The sequence below is a fragment of the Clinocottus analis genome, unplaced genomic scaffold (genome assembly GCF_023055335.1).
Source record: "Clinocottus analis isolate CAN_PGR_092001 unplaced genomic scaffold, fCliAna1.0.p SCAF_40, whole genome shotgun sequence".
In the NCBI taxonomy this organism is placed as follows: domain Eukaryota; kingdom Metazoa; phylum Chordata; class Actinopteri; order Perciformes; family Cottidae; genus Clinocottus; species Clinocottus analis.
Genome location: NW_027176154.1, coordinates 640159 through 663744, shown reverse-complemented (window position 1 = coordinate 663744; position 23586 = coordinate 640159). Strand labels below are relative to the sequence as shown.

General features: G+C 46.8%; 1 protein-coding gene across 1 annotated transcript in view; it reads left to right on the top strand.

Moving 5' to 3' along the window:
• The window catches only part of col12a1b (collagen, type XII, alpha 1b), an 80251-nt gene that overhangs the window by 9669 nt on the left and 46996 nt on the right, over positions 1-23586 (top strand). The window contains exons 7-25 of the mRNA XM_068598721.1: positions 1653-1826; positions 2313-2597; positions 3100-3702; positions 6846-7124; positions 8002-8283; positions 9573-9845; positions 11548-11817; positions 12294-12560; positions 13909-14101; positions 14227-14351; positions 15760-15909; positions 16549-16668; positions 16758-16922; positions 17594-17740; positions 17863-18002; positions 19697-19826; positions 20430-20575; positions 21282-21411; positions 21627-21763. Coding sequence (XP_068454822.1) covers positions 1653-1826; positions 2313-2597; positions 3100-3702; positions 6846-7124; positions 8002-8283; positions 9573-9845; positions 11548-11817; positions 12294-12560; positions 13909-14101; positions 14227-14351; positions 15760-15909; positions 16549-16668; positions 16758-16922; positions 17594-17740; positions 17863-18002; positions 19697-19826; positions 20430-20575; positions 21282-21411; positions 21627-21763 — 4016 coding nt within the window. The remainder of the gene's footprint in view (positions 1-1652; positions 1827-2312; positions 2598-3099; positions 3703-6845; positions 7125-8001; positions 8284-9572; positions 9846-11547; positions 11818-12293; positions 12561-13908; positions 14102-14226; positions 14352-15759; positions 15910-16548; positions 16669-16757; positions 16923-17593; positions 17741-17862; positions 18003-19696; positions 19827-20429; positions 20576-21281; positions 21412-21626; positions 21764-23586) is intronic.

Below are 23586 nucleotides of genomic sequence, written 5' to 3'. Positions count from 1 at the left end.
TATGTTGATGGTAACTATGAACATCCAGCATGATATGAGCCAGATTCCCAAAAAAGCCTCCTGGAGTGTCAATCAGACCTTTATGGAAAGATTAGGACCTAAAGAACCAGAACCTGAACAACAATCACAATAAAACAAAGTCTTGTCTTGTTAGGAAGGAGTTTCAGTCAAGAAACTCACAACTAAATCCTGCGGCGTAGCGCTGTATCTTTAGCATCTTTTGCATCTTTAGCAAATCGCAACAACCGGCCCCGAACTCTTCCCGGCTTCCTCCTTTCAAAATGGCCGCCACTCCGCTGATTGGCCCTCGCAGTCACCAGACTGGAGAACACTGGAGTCTGACAGGGAACCCGGGGAACCGAGAGCGCGTTAGCGAGCGCCGGCGGCTCTCCTGCGTGTTGACGCTTCGCTGTCAGAGAGTTTCCACCAAGCGAGGACGCGGGAACAGAAGTGGGCCGTCGCCATGGCGCTGAGCAGGGCCGGCGGTTCAATAACAATAACAACCCGATCCTCTCTGCGGGGGGAGGGGGAGGAAGAGGAGGAGGAAGAGGAGGAGCAGGAGAGCCTCAGAGGGTTTCTGTGAAGAAGCTTTGATTTGAGTCGCTGACATCCAGGTCAGGACTCTTCTGCAGGTCAACAGTGATCCTACGGAAGCCCAGAGAGGACAAAACAATCTGATCTCAGTCGTCTCTGAGCCTCAAACACAGGAAACCAAAAGAGTTCAGACATGTTTTTATTCAACACTCGTGGTTCTGAACTATTCACCAGTAAAAGCTGTTGGAACCGGTTTAAAAAGAAAACTCCTTGAAAACTCTTTTGTGTATGAAGAATATTTCATGTCAATATGTCAGAGATATAGTTTATAACCGTCTGATGTATTAATAAAGAAAGAAACACATCAGACTCTATCAGGGACAAACAACACGTTCCTGCTCTTATTTCTTACTTTCATACGTTTCATTCAGTCGTTTGTTAACTGAACAGACTTTCAGTGTCTGAAATTAAAAAGGTGTGAAATAGTTTAAAACAGTAAAAATAGATCATCTCTCTGTGGTGAAATACTTAAAGTATTAAAACCAGTAAAGTACATGATAATACTGAAGAGAAGAGTTTAGTTTGAGTTTTTTTAGACCTGATGAAAAAAATAAGTGAAAAAATAAATATATTATTTCAAATTAATCAGAAAAAAATGTAAAACTGAGATTATTTCCCTCTGAAATATCGCGCAGGAAAAGAACAAACTCTCCAGAAATAGAAAGTCAGAGAGAACTGAAGTTCAGTGTTGGAGTCAAAGAAAAGATAATAGTTTAATATTAGTGATGGTTTGTGATGATGGAGTCTACCGGGAGGAGTCTGGTCTCACTGGTCTCACTGGTCTCACTGGTCTTGAACCTTCTCGTTCTATAAACTGTTTTCTGTAAAGTCGCTCGGCTCTAATAAAAAATATAGTGTCGTAAAACTGCAGTTCCATAATCGTAGCGCTCACGCCGTCAGGCTTTCCAGAAAGAGTGGAATAAAAAATGGAGGCTTTGGCTCGGTGGTGAGTTCATCCAGAGGACCTTTAACGCGTCTTTACGGCTCAGAAACGTCCACAAATGTAGCAGGAAGTGAGGTTCTCATTGGTTAACTTCCTGTTTCCTGGTGCGTTGCAGGCGTCCAGCAGGCGGACGAGGACGAGATGAAGCTCATGGCCTCCTCGCCTCACAGGGGCCACGTCTTCAACGTCGCCAACTTCAACCAGATCAAGAGCGTGCAGCGGGAGCTCATCGCTCAGGTGTGCGCCGGCGTGGACGATCAACTCTCGGCGTACGTCAGCGGAGAAGAAGGTGAGAAACACGTGATGGCGTGATGCGGATGTTTAATCATATGTCTCTCTGAGATATTACAGCTGGAGGCTTTAAGACAAGATGGATACCGCTCTCATTTCAATGCCTGCACGCTAAATATGAAGCTCGTTAGCTTAGCTTAGCATAAAGACTGGAAACGGGGGGAAACAGTGAGCTTGGCTCGCTTCAAATGTAATAAAATCCAACTACTAGCACCTCTAAATCTCCCTTATTAACTTCTTCTATATAGTTCAGTTTGATCCATAAATATAGGCTAACGGTTCCCCTCTGTTTCCAGTCTCTATGCTAAGCTAAGCTAACCATCAGCTGGCTCCATTTTTATATATTTTACGGATTTAACAGTAGTATCTCTCTCCCAAAAAAAAACAAACATGAAAAAGCGGTGCATATTTTTCAAAAACGCTTTTTTCGCATGATTGCACATCGTGATACATCTGCCATGACTCTGATTCTGGGTTCTTGCAGCGGTCCAGCCGGCCTCCGGCCTGCAGGTCCTGGAGATTGCCTCCAAGTCCATGCGCTTGGCCTGGGACGCCCCCCCGGGAGAGTGCTCCGGCTACAAGGTGAAGATGATCCCCATGATGGCCGGCGTCCAGCAGCAGGAGCTCTACGTGGGCCCGACCCAGACCTCGGTGGTGGTCCGAGCCCTTTCTCCAGACACGGAGTACCAGATCAGCCTGTTCGCCCTCAGGGGCCTGGCGTCCAGCGAGCCCGTCGCCATCATGCAGAAGACGCTTAAAGTATCAATGGGTGAGGAACGATCGCCCAAATAATCCATTGTGGCCTTTTATTACTATGAATGTTAATATTTGTCTACTTGCTTCACTCGCATGTCTGAGCTGGGTTAGAGGTTAGGGTTTAGGTGTTAGCGGTTAGGAGTAAGGGGTTAAGGGTTGGAAGTTAGAGTTTAAAGGGGTATGAGACAAAACTTGGATATTCTCCGAGATTAGATCCAATTTAGGAGAAAAAAACTTCACAATTGTCAATAACGTCTTCTCAAAGTCCTGATGCTTGTGATAATTTGGTGATTTAGAGATACAATAGAGATCATTATTGCTAAATCTGATCGTGAAGTATAATATGAGTAAGTCGTCCACTGCAGGTTGAAGCAACCTTGTTAAGTGAAGTGAAAACACCAACATGTGTGACTTGAATCTTGGATTATGACCCTTCCCTCTGGCTCAGAGTATTAAACAGGTGAGATGTACTCCATGAGCTGGCCAGGTGACATTCTCCTTCTTCTTCCCAACAGAGTGCTCCCTCGGCGTGGACGTCCAGGCCGACGTTGTCCTCCTGGTGGACGGCTCCTACAGCATCGGTCTGGCTAACTTCGCCAAATTGAGAGCCTTCCTGGAGGTGCTGGTGACCACCTTCGACATCGGGCGGGATAAGGTCCAGATCAGCTTGGTCCAGTACAGCCGGGACCCCCACACCGAGTTCTTCCTGAACACCCACCAAGACCTGAGCGCCATGGTCAAGGCTGTGAGGACGTTCCCGTACCGCGGCGGCTCCACCAACACCGGCCGGGCCATGGACTACGTGAGGGAGAAGGTCTTCCAGGCCTCCAGGGGGGCGCGCCCCAACGTGCCCCGCGTCAACATCCTGCTCACCGACGGCAAGTCGTCCGACGCCTTCCAGGAGCCGGCAACCAAGCTGAGGAACGCCGATGTGGAGATCTTCGCCGTAGGCGTCAAGGACGCCGTGCGGACGGAGCTGGAGGCCATCGCCAACGAGCCCGCCGACACCCACGTGTACACCGTGGAGGACTTCGACGCCTTCCAGAGGATCTCCAAGGAGCTCACGCAGTCCATCTGCCTGAGGATCGAGCAGGAGCTCAGCATCATCAAGCAGAGACGTGAGTAGTGATCTGGGATCCGCTACGCTGACGACGGGGCGCTCTATAGCTGCTTCAGGGTTTTAGATTGGTTTAGATTGGTTTTAGATTGGTTTAGATTGGTTTAGATTGGTTTTAGATTGGTTTGGATTGGTTTGGATTGGTTTAGATTGGTTTTAGATTGGTTTAGATTGGTTTTAGATTGGTTTAGATTGGTTTTAGATTGGTTTAGATTGGTTTGGATTGGTTTAGATTGGTTTTAGATTGGTTTAGATTGGTTTAGATTGGTTTTAGATTGGTTTAGATTGGTTTTAGATTGGTTTTAGATTGGTTTGGATTGGTTTGGATTGGTTTAGATTGGTTTTAGATTGGTTTAGATTGGTTTAGATTGGTTTTAGATTGGTTTGGATTGGTTTGGATTGGTTTAGATTGGTTTTAGATTGGTTTAGATTGGTTTTAGATTGGTTTAGATTGGTTTTAGATTGGTTTAGATTGGTTTAGATTGGTTTTAGATTGGTTTAGATTGGTTTAGATTGGTTTTAGATTGGTTTAGATTGGTTTTAGATTGGTTTTAGATTGGTTTGGATTGGTTTGGATTGGTTTAGATTGGTTTTAGATTGGTTTAGATTGGTTTTAGATTGGTTTAGATTGGTTTTAGATTGGTTTGGATTGGTTTAGATTGGTTTTAGATTGGTTTTAGATTGGTTTAGATTGGTTTTAAATTGGTTTTAGATTTCTTCTGATTGATTCTGGTGTGTCAGATTCTGGCTTCGTTCTTGTCACGTTGTTTGAGTCAGAAAAGAAAACCATATGACGTTGAAAGCAAAAGAAGACCTTTCTTTTAAGCAGGATTAGACTGCAGTAAATACTCATAATTAACAAGGTATTTTCTGGTTCTTTTTGGGTAAAAAACCTCACGAAATATATACATACTGGGGAATGCTGGCTGTTTTCTACTGGTTTTAACTCCAGTTGTGTCTTTAATTGTATTGGTGGAAACTAGGGATAGTCACACTAAGGCAGACATTATATTATTCATATTTTTAGAGCAGTTTCTCCTGTTATAGATTGTTTAGTATGAGAATAGTTGTTTAAGTTGCTTATGCTTAGCATCCTTTATGTCACAAGCTAGCTTTTAGCTTCACTTCTCCAAAGTGAGCTGAAGACTTAAAATGGCTTTGAAAAGAACTCTTGAAATTGCCGTTAATGAACAGAAATATACTCGTTGATTATGAGTTTTTGTATAATTTAGTGCATATGAATAAGCTTGCATTGATTTATTTTGCTAATTCCATAAGTACAGCATAACGTCATCCAATATGGAGAGCTAAAAATGTTTATTGATAAAATATACTTTTTTAATACAAAAAAAAGATGTTTGGGTCACAATTTAGTTAAAAGTCATTTAAATTTGGTCAGAATCATGTAAAGTTGGTCAAACGTCATGGAAATTTGGTTAAAAGTTTTGGAAATTTGATTTAAAGTCATGTACATTTGGTTATATCTGGTTAAAAGTCATAGAAATTTGGTCAAAAGTCATGTAAATTTGATTTAAAGTCATGTAAATTCTATTAAAAGTTATGTACATTTGGTCAAAAGTCATAGAAATCTGGTTAAAAGTCATGGAAATGATTTAGTGAAGAGCAAATGTTCCTCATGTAAATGGTTTGAAGGGAGAGCGTCTTGGAGTTCCTTGTGTTGGTACTCTGAACATTGGTGAGTGTTCGTCATCAGACTCACATTAACTGGACTTCACTACCAGTCAGCTGTTTTGATTCGGAGCATTAATATTGATCAAAGCAACATTTCGGCGACGTCGGAGTCCAGCGTGTAACAGAAATGCGGAGCAGCTCCAGCATACTTTCATGTCGCTCCTCCCGTCTGTTTCTCCTCATCCTCGCCTCAATGTGTTCAGCACATGTCCACCGGTTTGATCTTTCAAGGGCGGAGTGAGTTCCTGCATGTGGAAATATTCGCAGCGGGTCAAACGGTGTTTTTCTGCGTTCTCGGTTCAACCCGGTCGGAGCGCCAGGTGACGCTCCGTCACGCGTCCGCGGACGTGAAGACGGCGTGGACGCGTTCTTTGTGCCGAGTGTCGTCGGCCCGCCCCCGAACATCTGGTCCTCGAGTTTAAACAAGCGAGAGGAGCGTCTCGCAAAAATGCTGCTTCGCCCACTTAACGTGGAATATTAATCACTCGCTCTGCTTCGCCAAGAGGAGCTTCCAGGTCTGCCGGCGGCGCAGAGCGTGACTCACGCCGGCTGCCGGTTATGTCGTTGTTATATAATAACGAGTCTGTGTCAACACAGAGGAAGGAGTGTGTCTGAATGACGGCCGCCGGGTCTTCGGTTCAGGCCTCCTGGATTCCTTCACGGGGTTCCTGGTGTTCTTCACCAGAGTCTGGGTGGTTTTGTTAGTTTAGTGTGTCAGAAAATGCAAATCCATCACAGTCACAGAGTCACGGTACAGAGTCACATCAGAGTCAAGGTACAAAGTCACAGAGTCACCGTAGAGAGTCACAGAGTCACAGTAGAGAGTCACAGAGTCACCGTAGAGAGTCACAGAGTCACAGTAGAGAGTCACAGAGTCACAGTAGAGAGTCACAGTACATAGTCACAGTAGAGAGTCACAGTAGAGAGTCACAGAGTCACAGAAGAGAGTCACAGAGTCACAGTAGAGAGTCACAGTAGATAGTCGCAGAGTCACAGTAGAGAGTCACAGTAGAGAGTCACAGTAGAGAGTCACAGTAGAGAGTCACAGTAGAGAGTCACAGAGTCACGGTAGAGAGTCACATTAGGGAATCACAACTTCACAGTCCAGAGTCACAGTATGTATATATGTACAGACGTATATATGTATATTGATTCCTTTTATGTTTGTAGTTGGATGTAGACCCTTCCGGTCTGTCTCTTCCTGTTTTTTTCCACCTACATTCCCCTGGGTCCTAAGTCCCTCCATGTTTAGCTTCCTCACACCCTCTACATTTGAAACAGCTGCTCACCGCTCATCAGCTGTCCAGTTGTCTGGCGGTCCTTTTTGGCGTCAATGAATGAATGTGTTAAAAAACAATACCGTGATATTGTTTTTGGCCCACAGTCTCCTAACGGACATGAAATCTGTGTTTGTAGTTTGATGTGTGGGTCTTTTATTCCCTCTCCCTGCAGGCCTGACCCAACCGAGGGACCTCTCCTTCTCGGACGTCGGCTCCAGGAGCTTCAAGGCCGCCTGGGAGATCGACGCCGCCGACGTGGAGTCCTACCTGGTTCAGTTCAAGCCGGCGGACGACGTGGACGGCCACTACGTGTCCATGTCGGTGCCCGGGGCCACGCTGGACACCGTCCTGCCCCACCTCGCCCCGCTCACCCGCTACCAGGTCAACGTCCACGCTCAGTACGACAAGGGGGACAGTCTGCCCGTGACCGGCTACGAGACCACGACAGAAGGTATGTGGACCGTGTTTCAGGGAAACCCGGAGAAGTCCTGGAGTTTTAACATGGTTATTTCCAAGCATGGAAAGGTCCTTGAAAAAATTAAAATCCCCAAAGTTCATTGAGTTATAAATAATGAATCTGCTTTTAAAAGAAAGAGGCTCAAAACATCAGCAGCATACATACAGGCATCTATATAAATGTTTATTCTTTTAATCAAACTATTGTCTCTCATTCATTTGAGTCATTTAAGGTTTACTGTATGCTTTGAATCCTCATTGTTAGTTTAAATCCTACATTTTATCACTTTGTACTGTTTACACACACATTTCACACAATGTTTGATCATGGACATTTGGATTAAAGTCCTGGAAATTTGGTTAAAAGTCCTGGAAATTTTGTTAAAAGTCTTGGAAATTTTGTTAAAAGTCTTGGAAATTTGGTTGAAAGTCCTGGAAATTTGGTTAAAAGTCCTGGAAATGTGGTTAAAAGTCCTGGAAATTTGGATTAAAATCCTGGAAATTTGGTTAAAAGTTCTGGAAATTTTGTTAAAAGTCTTGGAAATTTGGTTGAAAGTCCTGGAAATTTGGTTAAAAGTCCTGGAAATTTGGTTAAAAGTCCTGGAAATTTGGATTAAAGTCCTGGAAATTTTGTTAAAAGTCCTGGAAATTTTGTTAAAAGTCTTGGAAATGTGGTTAAAAGTCCTGGAAATGTGGTTAAAAGTCCTGGAAATTTGGTTGGAAGTCCTGGAAAATAGTTAAAAGTCCTGGAAATGTGGTTAAAAGTCCTTGAAATGTGGTTTAAAGTGATGTAAATCCATTGGTCAGATGTGCATGAACTGGTGTTTAGCGGGCAGCTAGCGAGAGCTAACCCTCCGGTTCCGTCTCCGCAGAGCTCGGCTCCGTCCGGTCCCTGAGGGTCTCCGAGGAGACCGAGGGCAGCTTCAGGGTGTCGTGGCAGCCGGCGCCGGGCGACGTCGCCCGCTACCGGCTGACCTACGAACCCGTCGCGAGGGGCGACGCCAGCTCCATGCTGGAGACGACCACCGCCGGCCCCGAGACCACCGCCGTGCTGCGCGAGCTGCGGCCCAAGACCACCTACCGGGTCACCGTCACGCCCGAGTACCGGTCCGGCTCCGGGACGCCGCTGCAGACGGACGGGACCACCAAAGAAGGTGACCGCTTGTTACGCTTTTACGGATTAAAGCGCCCTAAAAAGCCCCCAGAAAGTAAATTATTCATATTTTTTTAAGGCAATAGTTACATAATAAACAGATCACATTGAATGACTCCTATAGTGCAGGAGTCCAGACATCCTTGACTCCTAGTGCAGGAGTCCAGACATCCTTGACTCCTAGTGCAGGAGTCCACACATCCTTGACTCCTAGTGCAGGAGTCCAGACATCCTTGACTCCTAGTGCAGGAGTCCACACATCCTTGACTCCTAGTGCAGGAGTCCAGACATCCTTGACTCCTAGTGCAGGAGTCCACACATCCTAGACTCCTATAGTGCAGGAGTCCACACGTCCTTGACTCCTAGTGCAGGAGTCCACACGTCCTTGACTCCTAGTGCAGGAGTCCACACGTCCTTGACTCCTAGTGCAGGAGTCCACACATCCTTGACTCCTATAGTGCAGGAGTCCAGACATCCTTGACTCCTATAGTGCAGGAGTCCACACATCCTTGACTCCTAGTGCAGGAGTCCAGACATCCTTGACTCCTAGTGCAGGAGTCCAGACTTCGAGGAGGCGGGGCCAGGAGGTGCTAACCGAGGGAGGAGGGCCTAAACGGAGACTTCCAACTTCTGCGATCTCTCCCCCGCAGGAACGTCAACCTTGAGCCAAATGAACGGAAATAAACAAATCGTATTGCTGTCTCCCGTGGTTTGTCCAACTCCTTCAGGAGGAGGAGGAGGAGGAGGAGGAGGAGGAGGAGGAGGAGGAGGAGATTGCATACAGAAAAAGGAACATGAACCCCCCATCTGGCTCCCCTCCCCGTTACATTATTGTTCCCATTACATCTTTACTGTGCCGTGACTTTATCTCAGAACTATGAATCGCCTCGAGGCTTTTCCATTTTTGCTCGCAGCCTTTTCCACAAAGTCTTGAGTTGGCACAGAAACCACAACCAACCAGTGAGATCCCGTTTCTTTGCTTAATGTTGTGAATACACAGAAGAAACAGAAGTATGTTCACTTAAAAACACACAAAACCACACAGTCAACAATCAGACTTCACTCTGGCTGAACATGAGTCACTGCTTCATTTAAACTATTTCTATTTGAACGGGAATCACGTGAACATCACTCTACTCTGGTTGTATAGAAGTCTATGCTTCATGTGTTGAAGCTGCATTCTCTCTCCTGACCACCAGGGGGCGACTCCTCTGGTTGTATAGAAGTCTATGCTTCAAACACTTGAGGATTTATCCATTGACCCCGTGACCTTGTCCCCGTCCTCCTCAGCTCGGGGTTCCCCTCGAGACCTGAGGGTCTTCGACGAGACGGCGTCCTCCATGAAGGTCTCCTGGCAGCCGGCTCCGGGCAACGTGCTCCAGTACCGCGTGGCGTACAAACCCTCCGCCGGCGGTCCCTGGAAGGAAGTGTTGGTGAAGGGCGACGGCAGGACCGGGCTCCTCAAGAACCTGCAGCCGGGAACCCAGTACGACATCTCCGTCAGCGCACGGTACCCGTCCGGCCCGGGCGACGCCCTGGAGGGGCGGGGCTCCACGCTGGAAGGTAAACGACTTGCATTTCTGTTAAATGAAAAATGCACCAGGGGGCGACGAGTCTGGTTGTATAGAAGTCTATGCTTCATGTGTCAAAGAATCTGTCTATATATATATATATATATATATATATATATATATATATATATATATATATATATATATATATATATATATATATATATATATATCCACAGACAGCAACAGTGACTGAGAGAACCAGCAAGACCCGACAGGAATGTGCTGCAGAGGAACGACTGACTCACTGTTTACCTTCTGTCTCTATGCGTCTTCTTCTTCTTCTTCTTCTTCTTCTTCTTCTTCTTCTTCTTCTTCTTCTTCTTCTTCTTCTTCTTCTTCTTCTTCTTCTTCGTCTTCTTCTTCGTCTTCGTCTTCTTTCTTCTTTCTTCTTCAGGTCGTCTGTCCTGTACCGGCACAGCGTGGTGCGTTTGTTTCTGCCGTGTTGCGTTCAGGGTCCCTGTTTCTGTTCTGTTTCCGTTCTGTTTCTGTTCTGTTTATGACCAAAAGGGAGCTAAGATGGAAACTCTTCTTCGTGCCAATAATCTGCAGGTTTACGAAGCTTTCTGTGAAACATCAAAGCTGATTCCAACTACCGTACACAGACCTTTTGTTCAGTCCTAATATGTTCAAACAATAGAGCCGAAGATCCGGGGACAACGTTCAATGACATCATCTATATGTATATATATATATATATATATATATATATATATATATATATATATATATATATATATATATATATATATACATATATATATATATATAAAGCTCTGCAGCTGCTTTTCCTCTCTGAACCCCAGAAGCGTGACATTAACCAGGACTTCCTGATTGTAGTTTTTATCCATGGAGTCCCTTCAACAGGGGCTTGTTTTTCAGCTTTCAAGAGTTTCATTTCAATAATTTATATTCTATAAACCCGAATTGTCGAAGCCACGAGAATAAGATCCAAAGTTATGGGCTAAAAATGTGCTTTAAGTTCCTAAAAACCCACGAAGGCGCCAGCGAGACGCGATGTGACGTCATGAACATCTCCATCGTAGCCTGCAAGCCGGTGAGCAGGGCACACGGTGCGTTTAAAGACGTCCAGTGAAGTGGAACCAAGAGACTTTCTCAGAGGTCACAGGTTCGATGTCCTCGCTGAGCGGTGTGGTTGGTGTTCTCTCCGCCTCCGTGGTCCCGTCCACTCGATGGCCGTCTAATGGTTTCCATGTTGCACGAAGATCTGATCTGCTGAAAGAGTTCCTTTGTTTTAAGAAGTGCTGGAAGGAGCACGAGAGGTTTATGCGATGTTGAAGTTGCATAACGTCTGTTGAGTGTCTGGCAGGACGCTCGGGGGAACAACATCTGGGAGAGTTTCTCCTCGGCGTTTTGGTGTCATAATGTAAAAACTAAATGCTACTTTATGATAAAATAATCCCTTATTAGTCCCGCAGTGGGGAAACTGCAGGATTACAGCAGCAGTGCACACGGGAGACACAAAGTAAAATGAAGTAATATAAATAATCAGTAAGAAGAAAACAATAGCAATATTAAATATACAGACGGAATAAAAAAAAAGTGTATAAAAATACTTAAATGTATTAGTTATTGCACCAGGTGAATGTAATAAAAGTGATTTAAGTGTTAAAGTGTGTTGTGGTCCACTGAGCCACGCATTGACCCCACAACCTGCCGCTCGTTGCTTTCAGAGGCCGGACCCCCCAGGGACCTGGTCACCGGCGGCGTCACCGACTCCGGCTTCGAGGCGTCCTGGACGGCGGCGCCCGGCAACGTGAAGACGTACCGGGTCCGGTGGCGGGCGCCGGCCTCGGGAGAAGCCGGGGAGAAGACGGTGCCGGGGGACGTGACCGCCGCCCTGCTGGACGGACTGAGCCCCGAGACGCTCTACCACGTGTCCGTGGTCGCCGCCTACGAGCAGGCGGACAGCGAGCCGCTCGCTGGACAGGAAACCACCGACGGTGAGGAGGTTACAATGTAACGTGTACAGTCTGGAGGTTACAATGTAACGTGTACAGTCTGGAGGTTACAATGTTACGTGTACAGTCTGGAGGTTACAATGTAACGTGTACAGTCTGGAGGTTACAATGTAACGTGTACAGTCTGGAGGTTACAATGTAACGTGTACAGTCTGGAGGTTACAATGTAACTTGTACAGTCTGGAGGTTACAATGTAACATGTACTGGAGGTTACAATGTAACGTGTACAGTCTGGAGGTTACAATGTAACATGTACAGTCTGGAGGTTACAATGTAACGTGTACAGTCTGGAGGTTACACTGTAACGTGTACAGCTTGTTGTGCAGCCTGGCTGCAGCTGGAAGGAAGGACTTTGTGTACTTTGCACTGGAATCCTTCGGGGAGCCAGTAGACATTTTATTTGAGTTTCACTGAACACTTTGAAGCTTCATTATAAAATGCGCTCCTCTTCTTTCAGCCTCGGCCGCCGGCAAGCGGCTGACGGTGTCGGATGAGACGGAGCGGTCCATGAGGGTCTCGTGGACGCCGCCGCCGGGCAGAGTGGCCCACTACCGGCTGAAGTACTTTCCCGTCGGCGGAGGTCGAGAAGTGGCCCTCAAAGTCGCCGGCACGGCCACCTCCACCCTCATGAGGCGCCTCCAGCCCTCCACCACCTACAACATCACCGTCCACCCCATCGACAAGCGCGGGGAAGGAAAAGCAAGGCAAGGAGTAGGAACGACACGTACGTTGGTCCATAATTCAACCTCTGACCGACTGCTGCTGACACGTGTCCACCAGACGGAGCCGTCCTGAACATGAAGGGACACGAGCGATGAAGTGGAGAGAGAACTCTGCAGCTGGTTGTGGATCCCGTCCCCGAGAGTCAGGCCGTCAAGTTTAAGTTGGAATCAAATGTTTTAACTCGTTTAAAACGGCTAAAAAGGTCCCAGCAAAAAACTGACAAAATATTACACTTCAATATTACTTTCCACTTCCCCTGATTTTGAACTACCAAATATTCATAAACACAACATTTTAATTATCAACAATGAATGCTAGGTTGTTGGTTTTAATAATTAGCAACAACATTGGTTCTGATGCATTTTTATCAGATACAAATAAATAAATTCCCACTTAGAGGACAAAAAATGTCCCTTTACTAAAACTGCTATAAAAAATACTTCACATTCATATTATTTTGCAATTTCACTGAGTTTAATTTTCAGCCAACATTAGTCCTGCTCATAACAATCACATATGTAATAGTTGTAATAGGAGTAATATAATTCTGTGAGCATAATGCAACCGTACCTTTAAGCCTCCGGAGTCCCCTTTTATGGTATCGCTAGCAACATGCTAACTCCAATTAGCTCACTTTTCTAAATAGATTAGGACCTACTGAGTGCGCCTACACTTCAAATAAGCTCTGAGGCAAACACCCGCTGGTTCCCAGACATGTTCATCCGTCAAAATATTCTGAAATATTATATACTTGTGATGAAAATGTTGTCCCATCTGAGCTAACTACGCTAACCGGATGTTTGAGGTGCGTTCGAGGTCCAGAAGAGAAAGTTAGGGCGCTTTTTGTGGGAGCAGAATTTTTTTTCCGCAAAATGTGTCCTCAAATGGACGCTTTATTTATATATATATATATATATATATATATATATATATATATATATATATATATATATACACACACACACATATATACAAGAGGCGGGATCCTGTCATCCAAGCTGCAGATTCTTCATTTTTTTCATCCATCGTTTTTACCAAAAATAAGAGTTTGTGAACGACTTCCAGGTCAAACAACACTTTTCACTAAAATCACAATCAATGGACCCGATCACCGCTTACTACTAACACACTGCATGACCCGGGCTTTGAACCCACGGCACCGGGCCCAAGGTGCACGACCCGGGCTTTGAACCCACGGCACCGGGTCCCAGGTGTTGCATTATGGACTAATGAGGCTGTGGAGCTGCTGATCGTCAACAACACTTTTCTTTTGCCACCAGTTTGAACGCTTAGCGCTCACTGTTTGGTGCTTATTGTCCTGAAGTTCTGGCCGGGTTCTTCCATTTCAGTGTCGCCCTACAAGGCCCCCAGGAACCTGCTGACCTCGGAGCCCACCCAGCACAGCTTCAGGGTGTCCTGGGACCCGGCACCCGGCGAGGTGCGGGGCTACAAGGTGACCTTTCACCCCCACGGGGACGACATCGACCTGGGGGAGCTCGTGCTCGGGCCCTACGACAACACCGTGGTGCTGGAGGAGCTCAGGTCAGATATGATCATTACTTCTGGGTCAATGTGTGTTTGTTGGAACCAGTCGGGTTCAAGTCTCTAGACCTCGTCAGCTGTTGATGACCCTGGTTTAGGTTGTGAAGTCTTCCTCTCTCCTGCAGGTCGGAGACTAAGTACTCCGTCGCCGTGTTCGGGATGTTCGACGGAGGGGAGAGTTTGCCCCTGGCGGGCGAGGAGAAGACGACCCTCAACGACGGCCCCGAGCCGCCGCCCATGGACTCCTCTGGTAAAAGACGATAGCTCCACCGCTAGCCGCCGCAGACCACACGCGTGTCGAGAGGCGAAATATTTGCGCGAGTAGATTACATGTAATGCAAGTCAATGCACAAAGTGAAACGAAAAAAAGCGTTGCGAATATTTGCTTGCCCGAAAAATTGCGAGTTACGAAAGCCAATCAGCGTTGAGAAACTCAGCCTATCGTCAGGAACGTGACCGGGTCAGTTTAGGTTAGCTAGTGAGGCTATGTGGTGCTAACTACAGGAGCGTGACCGGGTCAGTTTAGGTTAGCTAGTGAGGCTATGTGCTGCTAACTACAGGAGCGTGACCGGGTCAGTTTAGGTTAGCTAGTGAGGCTATGTGCTGCTAACTACAGGAGCGTGACCGGGTCAGTTTACCCAAGCAAATTTCTAGTTTGTAAGTAAATTATCCCAACAAAAAAAAATATGCTCTCCAAAAAAAAAAAAGCTCTAGAAAAAAAATTAGTTTGCTCTTAAATTTCTTTTTTTTTTAAAGCACTTTTTTTTGGAGAGAAAATTTTAGTTTTGAGATAATTTTTATTTTGAGAGGGTTTTTTTTTTTTTTTAAATTTTCAAGGGCAAATTTCTTTTTTAGTTTTGAGAGCATTTTGAAATTTTCTCTCAAAACTAAAATTTTCTCTCAAAAAAACAAAATTTGCTTTTTTGAGAGAAAATTTTTTTTTTGGGAGAGAAAACTTTAGTTTTGAGATTATTTTTTTTTAAGAGCGTTTTTTTTTCTTTTTTCGAGAACAAATTTCTTTTTTAGTTTTGAGAGCATTTTTTTTTAAGAGCGTTTTTTTGTTTTGAACAATTTGTAATAATTGAGAGCAAAGATTTGGAGATAATTTACTTACAAACTACAAATTTGCTCGGGTAAAAAAGACACAGATCTACCTTCATACCGACTCGGTTCCTCTGGAGCATCTGTTCCTGCGGCCCGCTGAGAAAGAACAGAACATACAGAACGTAATGGAGTATCTGCTAACCTGTTTTCAATTCCACACACAGGGTCCGGCTGTTTTTTTTAAACGCTGGAGAAAAAAAGGAAAGAAAAAAAGAACTAAATAGAGGAGGAGCGGCCATGTTTGTTCCTACAGGTGGAGCAGGAATGTGCGGCGGGCCTCGGTCCCGCCGCCGAAGGCGGAAAAAAAGACCACAGGACCGATTCCCTGCTGGAGATGAAGAGGCTCATAACGAGCAGCTGTTGAGCAACCTGTGAATTGTTGTTGTTGCGTAACGTTGTGTACGAACGTCTTCCCCTTGTGTCGCTCCCTCTGATGTTTCCTTTGATGTTTCCTCTCACTTTGTCTTCTCACACACACACAAACACACAGTTGTTGCTATGAAGCATGTGTTGTGTACCCGGCCCTCGCTCACTGCCCCCCCCCCCCCCCTCAGGCCCTCAGTGTAAGACCTCAGCGAAGGCCGACCTCGTGCTGCTGGTGGACGGCTCCTGGAGCATCGGACGCATCAACTTCAAGACCATCCGCAACTTCATTGCCCGCATGGTCAGCGTGTTCGACATCGGGCCCGAGCGCGTGCAGATAGGTAACCTGCTGACCGCCACCTGTACTCTACCTGTACTTCTACCTGTACTTCTACCTGTACTTCTACCTGTACTTCTACCTGTACTCTACCTGTACATCTACTTCTACTGCCACCTGTACTCTACCTGTACTCTACCTGTACATCTACTTCTACTGCCACCTGTACTCTACCTGTACTTCTACCTGTACTTCTACCTGTACTCTACCTGTACTACCACCTCTACTACCACATGTACTTCCACCTGTACTTCCACCTGTACTTCAACCTGTACTTCTACCTCTACTACCACCTGTACTTCTACCTGTACCTCCACCTGTACTTCAACCTGTACTTCAACCTGTACTTCTACCTCTACTACCACCTGTACTCTACCTGTACTTCTACTTCTACTACCATCTGTCTTCTACCTGTACTACCACCTGTACCTCCACCTGTACTTCTGCCTCTACTACCACCTCTTCTTCCACCTGTACTCCTGCCTGTACTTCCACCTGTACTTCTGCCTGTACTCTACCTGTACTCCTGCCTGTACTTCCACCTGTACTCCTGCCTGTACTTCTGCCTGTACTCTACCTGTACTCCTACCTGTACTTCTACTTGCAACCCTATCTGACGGCGTGTCCCCGCTGCTCTCTGCAGGTCTGGCTCAGTACAGCGGCGACCCGAAGACGGAGTGGCACCTGAACGCTCACCCGACCAGGGCGTCGCTGCTGGACGCCATCGCCAACCTGCCCTACAAGGGAGGCAACACCATGACAGGTGAAGCCCCGGCAGGCGGAGAAACTTCATTACTCAGACGAGCTCTTCCTGATGTCTTCTGAACCTCTTTTTGTTGCTCCGCCTCTCAGGGATGGCGCTGAACTTCATCCTCCAGAACAACTTCAAGGTCAACGTGGGGATGCGACCCGAAGCGCGCAAGATCGGCATCCTGGTGACGGACGGAAAGTCTCAGGACGAGATCATCTCCACCTCGCAGATGCTGAGAGAGAACAACATCGAGCTGTACGCCATCGGTGCGTTACCAGATCAGAGCCCACGGCTTTTGAGAGAGGCGGAGTCTGACGAGCTCATGACCACGATAAAAAATGTTTTCTCCCAAAACTAAAATTTCCCTCCAAAAAAAAATTTGCAAAAAAAAATATTCTCTCAAAAAAAGGAGAGACCTTTTTTTTTTTGGCAAATTTTTTTTTTCTTTAGAGGATTTTTTTTTTGAGATTACATTTTTTTTTAGAGCAAATTTTAGTTTGGAAATTTTTTTTAGAGCAAATGTTTTTTTGGAGAAAATTTTTTAGTTTTGGAATTTTTTTTAGAGCCCCGAAAAAATTTTTCTCTCTCAAAAAAAAAAATTCTCTCAAAAAAGAGACCTTTGTTTTGTTAAGCAAAATTTTTTTTTTTTAGAGGAATTTTTTTTTACAGCAAATTTTAGTTTTGATATTTTTTTTATTTTAGAGGCTTTTTTTTTTGAGTGAAAATTTTAGTTTTGAGATTTTTTTTTGAGAGCGTTTCTTTTTTTTCTTTTTTGGAGAGCAAATTTCATTTTTTTAGAGAAAACTTTTGTTTTGAGAGCATTTTTTTCAGAAAAGTCAAACCGCTCTGTGTGATATTTAATCGGAGAGCTTCCCGATGGTCTTGTGTTCTCGGGGTTCTTCTTCCTCGTGTTGACGCTTCGTCGTTCTTCTCTCAGGTGTGAAGAACGCCGACGAGAACGAGCTGAGGTCCATCGCCTCCGACCCCGACGAGATCCACATGTACAACGTGAAGGACTTCAAGTTCCTGGTGGACATCGTGGACGAGCTCACCGTCAACCTGTGCAACAGCGTCAAAGGCCCAGGTGGGACTGGGCCCCAGACTGGGAACACTGGTGTTAGAGTTAAAGGCCGAGATCTCGGCGTTCTGACACAAAGGACACAAACATGAATGATCGAGTACTCCGTCTCCGTTCCTTCTCAGGAGGGGACCTGGAGGCTCCCACCGACCTGGTGACCTCGGAGGTGACCCACCGCTCCTTCCGGGCCACCTGGACGGCGCCCGGCGGCCCCGTGGACCGGTACCGCGTCACCTATGAGATGGCGGCCGGGGGGCCCACGCAGGAGGTGAGAGGAGCTCTGCACCCGTGTTGTGGGTTTCACTGATCTTTCCTCTTAAACCCGCTTCAGGTATAAAGAGCTGGTCTGTTGCCTGGAACCAGTTTGGCTGTTGTTCCAGGTACAAAGGGCTCAGGTAATTTGGTCTCTTTTATAGCTCGCACCTCCTGGCGCTGGATACGACCTCGAGTGTCAAATAGCAGCTCGTTGGCTTATTAATTGGCTCCCTGAGGACCTTAAACGGTGACAGACGGCTCTTCTGTTCTGTCTTATTCCAACCGCAGCAGTTAGAGGGTGACGACGACATCATCACTACATTTTTAGCAAAGCGTTATTCGCGTCACGGGTGGAGGTTGTGTCATTCGCGGCATTAGCGCTATTCACGCCGTGTCATTAGCGGCGTTAGCTTTTTTTGGGGCGCGTCATTCGCGTTATTTGTTTTATTCGCGGTCATGTCATTCACAGCATTAGCATTATTCGCACCATGTCATTAGCAGCATTAGCGGCATTAGCGTTATTCAAGCCGTGTCATTAGCGCTGTTAGCAGCATTAGAGGCATTAGCGTTATTTACGCCGTGTCATTAGTAGCATTAGCATTATTTACGCCGCTTTCTTTGCTTTATTTATATCATTCATGTTATTCACGGCATTTGCATCATTCGCACCACCCGCTTGAAATTTGCATTGTCTGCAACCATTGCCGTCTGTGTGTTGCCTTTGCATGTAATGCAGGCGTGGTCCCATGCAAGGCGCTGACAGCAGCTCCTGCAGCGCTCCACATTAGCGCTCCACATTAGCGCTCCACATCGGTGCTCCACATTAGCGCTCCACATCGGTGCTCCACATCGGCGCTCCACATCGGCGCTCTGGCTTCCTTCCAGAGCGCTGAACGCGCCTCAGAGGCTCGACCTGGTGAAGCTGCACTTAGCTGACACTTAACCTCCCGTGGAGTCGCTCGCTCTTTAAAACCCTTTTCCAGGCTTTGTGCTTTTTATTGGCCGGTGTCGGGTGGAGCCGGGTGGGATCTGGATGGCGTGCCCCCCCCCTGCCCCCACCGGGTCCCCTCAGTTTAACGGCGTGGACCTCACACGGCTCCCTCGTGTTTACGTTGGACTGCCGAGCACATGTGAGATATATTGTGTGTACGCGGCGGGTGTTTAGTGGAGCTCTTATCGGGCGAGGGGGATTCCTGGAGCTCCCGGCAGCGCTGAGGGTCGGGATGAGGCTTTGGCCCGCCGCCAGCAGGGGAACCTCTCACTGAACGTTTACACTGCCCCCGGTGGACTCAAGCGGGGGCGGTTTTTGTGTTGTAAGAAGTTCTCAGGGTTTAAGGAGCCGTCTGGACGCAACTTAAGGGATATCTTGGGTGGTTTTCATGTTTCAGCTCAATGACTAGCAGCAGTTCACACCTCAGAGGTGGGACCGAGGCCTTCCTGTTGCAGGTCTGGAGGCTTGGCTGTAAAGACCGGAGGCGCCTCCAAGCTTCTGGAGTTTTGCTGCGTGTCCTTTTGGATTCTTCTACTCTTACTCTTATCAAAAATTTCAGAACAATTATTATTGGTTTTTGAGTTGAAAGGTGAGACAGACCACATCTTTCACCAAAATGATTTTAAAAAATGCATATTGAGTGCATATTGAGCTTCTCGTCCTAAAAGAGTCGCCTCCCGTCTTGAAATAAACTCCGCCCCCTTTTCTCGTTGCAGCTGCTGGTCGACGGCGCGCTGAACACGGCGCTGCTGGACGGCCTGAACCCTCTGACCAAGTACGTGGTCCACGTCTACGCCGTGGCCGGCGAGGAGAGCAGCGAGCCTCTGAAGGGCACCGAGACCACCTGTGAGTTCCCCCACAATGCATCATGCTCCTCCAGGACCGACGGCGGGATCGAAACCTCACACGCTCGCATGCTAATCTGCTCTCTGTTTACGGATCGTTTGTATATTTAGCATCTGATATGAGGCGGGAAAAGACAAACACAACGTCCCATGATGCAATGGTGGGAGCTGATGTTCGTCTGCAGTGGGAGGGGGGGGGGGGGGGGGTCGTAAACAGCTGATCCATCAGGGCGCCGTTTCTTAGCGTATAAACAGACATCATCTAACGACGTGTTAAGTGCACGACTCTCAGTGGCTTTATTTCTTCTTTTTAAACGCCCGATGGTTTCTCCAGTGAGTCTTTAAAGGGCCGAGTGATGGTTTGTTAGATGTCGCTTCTTTTAAACCGACACTCGGCTCGGGTCGTAGTTCCTCCTGGAGCTCCGTCTGGACTCCGTCACTGAGGCGTGAAGCCTGCAGGGCTGAGAGGCCTCCAGCCGCCAGCCGACGAGAAGAAAGCAACGCTCGTAAAAAGCCAAAAGAATCCGGTTTTTTTTCCAGATTGTTCTTCAGACGTCTAAATATTCAAAAGAATATTGACGTGATTGTGTGTCTGTCGTCTCAGTGCCGCTGTCCGCCGTGACGAAGATGAACGTTTACGACGAGACGTCCAGCAGCATGAAGGTGAGCTGGGACGCGGCGGACGGAGCCACCGGCTACATGCTGCTGTACCGATCCACCAACGCCACCGAGCCACAGCTGGAGAACGAGGTGAACGACGGGTTTACCTCTCCTGACCACCAGGGGGCGACGCCTCTGGTTGTATAGAAGTCTATGTTTCATGTGTTAAAGCTGCATTCTCTCTCCTGACCACCAGGGGCGACTCCTCTGGTTGTATAGAAGTCTATGCTTCATGTGTTAAAGCTGCATTCTCTCTCCTGGCCACCAGGGGGCGACTCCTCTGGTTGTATAGAAGTCTATGCTTCATGTGTTAAAGCTACATTCTCTCTCCTGACCACCAGGGGGCGACTCCTCTGGTTGTATAGAAGTCTATGCTTCATGTGTTAAAGCTGCATTCTCTCTCCTGACCACCAGGGGGCGACTCCCCTGGTTGTATAGAAGTCTATGCTTCATGTGTTAAAGCTGCATTCTCTCTACTGACCACCAGGGGGCGACTCCTCTGGTTGTATAGAAGTCTATGCTTCATGTGTTAAAGCTGCATTCTCTCTCCTGACCACCAGGGGGCGACTCCTCTGGTTGTATAGAAGTCTATGCTTCATGTGTTAAAGCTGCATTCTCTCTCCTGACCACCAGGGGGCGACTCCTCTGGTTGTATAGAAGTCTATGCTTCATGTGTTAAAGCTGCATTCTCTCTCCTGACCACCAGGGGGCGACTCCTCTGGTTGTATAGAAGTCTATGTTTCATGTGTTGAAGCTGTGAAAAGAACACAATCTGAACTCTTTGTCGCCTCCACAGATCCGTGTTGGTGGCGGCGTGACGGACGTCCAGCTCGTGGGCCTGATCCCCAACACGCAGTACTCCATGTCTCTCTACGCGCTGCATGGAGAAGCTGCCAGCGACCCTCTGGAGGGGAGCGGAGTCACCTGTAAGTCGCCTTCACCTGAGGAGTTTCACAGGGACAGCAGCGGTTTGAAATAAGAGCGACGCGTTTTCAACAATCAAAATGTTCATTTAAACTCTATAAAAACCCCTCAGTAGGTTTTGCTCCTCGTCTCTGATCCTCGGCTTTAAGTCGGAGCTCTGACTGTCAGCTGCAACTTCGTACATGTTGTAAGTTTAACGTTCCTCCCCCCCTCACAGTGCCCGTCCTTCCTGCCGGCGTCCTCAGGATCTCCGACGCCACCCACAGCTCCATGAGGCTGCGGTGGGACGCCGCGCCCGGACCCGTCCGCAAGTACACGATCACCTACAAGCCGGAGGACGGCGACCTGAAGGAGGTGAGCTGCAGCCTCAGGCCGCTGTGAACCAGATCCATGGTTTCAGCTTTTCAGACTTCCAGCCTGAAAAACTGTTCAGAAAAAAAAAAGTTCCTGGAAAAACAGATGTTTTTGTGCCACAAAAACTCGTTCCATCCGTTTATCACAGGGAGCTCGAGCCGGACGCGTACGACTTAAATATGCGTTAAAACCTCCAAAATCTGTGTTTTGGTTTCCAGAAGAGGAACTTTCAACATTTCACAGGCTCCGTTTGCATCTAAAGAAGTCTGTTTTTTCTCATGTTGGGAAAGTTTATTTATTGCTTCAACGGTTCAAACCCCCCGACTTCAAAGTCTTGATGGGTTCAAGTGCATCGGACGCACCGCTGTGGTGCCGGGTCGCCTCGGGCCGTCTCGAGCCCAGACTCGCGCCAGCGGGCAGATCTCTCGGCCGGCGTCGCCTCTGCGTCCTCGTCCTCCTCGTCCTCCTCGTCCTCCTCGTCGTCATTTCTCACCGCGCGATGTCGGCGGAGGACAAACAGTCTGGCAGGCATCGGGCAGCCGGAGGTGCCTCTGAGGACGTTTCCAGAGAGCTGTGATGGATGACACGCTCCCGGATTACCGCCGAAGCCGTCTCGTCTGTGCAGGAGAAGTCAACACTTTGGATGGAAGCCTGCGCAGGGTTTACTTTACTTTACTCCACTGAACTCTCCCATGAAATGGAAAAACTCCGGCGAGGAGACGTGAATCAGCGTTTTGTGCGCCAAAGATTTGACCCGATATTCTCTGACCTGACAAATGTTCAGATTTATTTATGTCTGGCGGCTTATCTTAGTGAAACCATTTAAAAGAAAAAACACATGAGTCACATGTTTGTCTCTGCTTTTCTGTTTAAAATATCATTAATTATATGTGCTGTATTTAAAAATTCCTAAGCGACATCGAGTGATCGTTTCACATCAGCAGGCACTTTGTCTCAGAAGGAAAACCTTTTCCGCGTTTTTAAGTCTGTGAGCGTCACATAGCATTAAAATAAAGTAGTTTTTAAATCAGTTTGCGTCACATAGCATGAAGATCAAGGAGTTTTAAAACAGTTAGTGTCACATAGCTTGAAGATAAAGGCATTTTAAATCAGTTAGCATCAGATAGCATGAATATAAACACGTTTTTCATCAGTTAGCATCATATAGCATGAAGATAAAGGAGTTTTAAAACAGTTAGCATCACTTAGCTTGAAGATCAAAGAGTTATGAATCAGTTAGCGTCACATAGCATGAAGATCAAAGAGTTTTAAAATAGTTAGCGTCACTTAGCTTGAAGATCAAGGCGTTTTAAATCAGTTAGCATCACATAGCTTGAAGATAAAGGCGTTTTAAATCAGTTAGCATCAGATAGCATGAAGATAAAGGAATTTTAAAACAGTTAGCGTCAGATAGCATGAAGATAAAGGCGTTTTAAATCAGTTAGCATCAGATAGCATGAAGATGAAGGAGTTTTAAAACAGTTAGCGTCACATAGAATGAAGATAATGGAGTTTTAAAACAGTTAGCGTCACATAGCATGAAGATAAATGTTGCTGGTGCATGTTTAGATTCGTGCAAATTGTTCTGGCCCTTTTATTAGTTACGGTAATAACCCTGGTTCCAAGCTCCTCAGCTCAGCCTCTGCGCTTTACCTGCAGTTTGAAGAGTTTTGCTTTAACTCACCTTCATGAAGTGAACGGTGACCTCACGGTGACCTCAACGGCTGGCGGAGGACCAACAGAAGTAACTGTAGAAAACCAGCTCCTGTACCGTTTGAGCTGAGCCGTCCAACATTTCCAACTCATTCATGCGATCGCAGCCC